Below are 3699 nucleotides of genomic sequence, written 5' to 3'. Positions count from 1 at the left end.
ATATACGATTTCGATATGTCTGTAGTTATTCCACTTTACATGTATCGTTCATGTATACTTTATTTTCATATTATATATTGTAGTGTAACAGTTGATATCAGAACAGTTATTATCTCTGTCTTGTTTATATTTTTGAGTTTGATTTATATATATGTCATTCATATTTCTAAAATCCCAATCATATATATATACTTTTATATTCACGTTTATATATATATTCATATATATTATATATACATATTTATTTTTATCATGTATACGTATATATATTTTTCTATATATATCATTAATTTCATTTCATATAATTGATTATTATAATTGTATATATTATGATATTTTTATATAGTATAATTATTATATACGAGTATACATATACATAAAAAAAAATTAGTTTGTCGTGGTCTATTGTAGAATATTTTTAAGTTTTTCATTTTTTCATATTTATTTCGAATTCTATATGCATCACCACATTTATATGTCATTGGAGAATGATCTATGCATGATAACTTGAAAATGTGGAAAATTCTCTAAAAAACTTTCACGACCCGAGCCCTAGGCTGTGCCAGATATGTAATATCCATAACTTAGGCGGTCAAAGGTCACATTTTGACCCTTGTAGGAAGATAAAGCTTATAAATGATCCTTTCATTTATATTACAAAATACCTAGCATCCATCATTCCTCATTTCTAACTAGTACATAGCTAATTTAAGTCATCCAAATAATCCATTTTAGCTTAAAAACAAAATCAGTTTCATTAAAGGGTTAAAGGGTAAAATAAGACTAAACTAATAACAACTTCCTTTCCCAACGGTACCATCCTCATCCACTAGCATCAAACTGAGTTCCTAGAATCGGAGAAAATAGGGGCTGAGCTTATAAAGCCCAGTAGGAAAACAACTAATATATATCAAATGACCCTTGGTTTAATAAAATTCCTGCATGGTTAGCTTTGTACAAATAAAGTATCCCATCACCAGTATCAAAATGTATAAACAAAGTACAGAGACCACAAATAATCACAAAAAAAACGTCAAATGCATATCACACCGTCCACTAGACCCCTAGCTCTCAATACCAATCATAGAAAACGACATCAAAAAACTGGGTAGTCGCATCTAATATCCACCATAATACCGGGACTCAGATTTAATTCACTCCCTGTCCAAATTCTAGGTCTTTCACCTACAGGTGAGTGCACACCTGATCTACCTATGATGACACAGAGACTAGGTCGTGAAACAATAACATGCACCGAACATGATCAATATTGCTCTCATCAGTATAACCAAAGTAGGCAAATAATAAGCATAACTAAGAACATATTCCTTTTTAATTTTTAGAAAATTCGACAGCATAACAGCCGTATTTTGAATAAACCCAAAAATTATAACCTGCATAAATATTTGCACGCAAAAAATATATTTGGCACTCTGTGCGCCAGAATAGTCCAAAAAAATATGCAGATTATGTTTTCAAATTTTCAAACAATTTTGTAAATCATAAAAATTGGAATATGTCAAATGTTATACAACACATATAAAAATTAAGTCCAATAATCAAGTTGAGTCCCTACCTCTCCCGAGTCGTTAAACTTTATCCAAAAGACAATCTTAAGCTCTCAAGTCCCGAGCTCCAATTGTTTAGTCCAAACTTACATATTACTCTCACCTATACAACCAAATGATTAAATAATTATCATTATCACATTCTACATTCAAAACCGAGTCCAACGACATATAATATGACTATATTTAAAATTTGGGATTCCGAAGCCTCACCTAAGCGGTGCACATTAACAATCGATGGCGGTAAAAATTGGTGTACCGCAAACGTCGTCAAAAATAGGAGTAGTGTATATTAAAACGACCACCTCGACGAGTAGAGAACACCCATGCCAACCATTTGTCAAATCGGTACACGATGCCACCGGAAAGTTGCCAGAAAGGGGCGTCGCTACAAAAATGTCACCGAAAAAAGTAGCGAACCGGGAAAAATGGTTTAGTGTAGGTTGTTCTCCTCGACGAGCTGAGTTTAGTGGTGAAGACGATTTTTCAAACGGACGCCGGAGGTGACTGGAAAATCCGTTCAAATTTTGAAACCCCAAACTTTGACTTGCGATCCCGAGCTAACGACGGCGAGAGGAGCGATGCTGCTTTGGGGGTGAGGTCGTCGGCACTAGGAGGTTCGAGTGGTCCGGCGCGTGAGGTCGGAGGTGGGTCACCGGAGAGTGGTGGTTATGGAGGTTTATGGGTTTTCTTGCTTTGTGTTTGGAGAGAGGGAAAAATGAGAGATAGATAGAGAGAGAGAGAGGGGGACGAGTGAGAATCTGTTACTGTATATATGATTTTTTTTTGTTATACATACATATATATATATATTATTTAATTATTATTTTATATATATACATTTGACTCGGTCAAAACCGAGTCTTTGCATTCTCCCCTCCTTAAAGGAATATCGTCCCGAAATTTTAAAGTACAACCTCAAGTTGAAAATTAAACAAGTGAGGATACTTCATATACATCTCAGATTCTAACTCCCAAGTAGCCTCGTCTTCCCTGTGGTTTTTCTATAAGACCTTGACTACTGGAATCTCTCTGTTCCTTAACACTTTTAGCTCTCTCGCCAAGATTTTGACAGGTTGTTCTTCATAAGTCACATCTTCCTGAAGAGGGATAGCCTCATACTCCATAACATGTGACGGATCTGGAGTACACTTCCTCAACATAGACACATGGAATACATTATGAACATGTCCCAATTGTCTTGATAAGTTTAATCGGTAAGCGACCTCCCCAATCCTCTCGATAACCTCAAAAGGTCCAATACACCTCGGGGCTAGCTTACCCTTCACTCCAAATCTCATTACACCGCGCATAAGAGTAACTTTCAAGAAGACATAATCACCAACATCAAACTCAAATTCCTGTCGATGGAGATCGCATAGCTTTTCTGAGGACTTTGAACAACCTTAACTCTTTCTTAAATTCCCCTAATCTTTTCAGTGGTACTAGTGATAATCTGTGGTCCAATAGTGACATGATCATCTGGTTCTGCCCAACACAATGGCGATCTGCATGGTCTTCCATATAAGGCCTCATAAGGAGCCATGCCTATACTGGCTTGGTAGCTATTATTGTAGGTGAATTCCACTACTACCTCCAAAATCCAAAACACAAGAGCGAAGCATGTCTTCCAAAGTCTGTATGGTCCTCTCAGACTGTCCATCTATCTGTGGATGATGTGCATTTTTCAAGTGAAGTTCAGTCCCTAAGGCTTGTTGCAACGCCTTCCAAAACCTTGATGTAAATCGAGGATCTCTATGTGAAACAATGCTTGAAGGCACTCCATGTAGTCGAACTATATTGTCTACACAAAGCCAAGCTAGCCTGGTAAGTTTATAATCCTTTCTAATTGGAATAAAATGAGAAGACTTAGTCAAACGATCAACAATCACCCAAACAGCGTCAAGCTTCAAAGGTGTCAATGGCAATCCAGTAACAAAGTCCATTGTAATCTTGTCCCACTTCCATTTTGGTATAGCCAAAGGTTGAAGTAAACCTGAGGGTCTCTGATGCGCAGCCTTCACTTGCTGAAATACTATACACTTAGCTACAAAGCTGGCCACATCTGTTTTCATACCTTCCTACCAATATTGTCTCTTTAAATCTTGGTACATCTTTGTACTTCCAGAAT

The 3699-nt window shown here is 36.4% G+C and overlaps 1 protein-coding gene across 1 annotated transcript; it reads right to left on the bottom strand.

Moving 5' to 3' along the window:
* Window positions 1-2572: 2572 nt before the first annotated feature.
* On the bottom strand, window positions 2573-3114 carry LOC115717598 (uncharacterized). The gene is made up of 2 exons (XM_030646581.2): window positions 3043-3114; window positions 2573-2929 (listed from the first exon to the last, which is right to left on the bottom strand). The coding sequence occupies exons 1-2, from the start codon at window positions 3112-3114 to the stop codon at window positions 2573-2575; spliced, it is 429 nt and encodes a 142-aa protein (XP_030502441.2).
* Window positions 3115-3699: the final 585 nt, after the last annotated feature.

This window comes from Cannabis sativa, chromosome 5 (genome assembly GCF_029168945.1).
Source record: "Cannabis sativa cultivar Pink pepper isolate KNU-18-1 chromosome 5, ASM2916894v1, whole genome shotgun sequence".
Taxonomy (NCBI): Eukaryota; Viridiplantae; Streptophyta; class Magnoliopsida; order Rosales; family Cannabaceae; genus Cannabis; species Cannabis sativa.
This window is presented reverse-complemented; position numbering and strand designations above follow the sequence as displayed.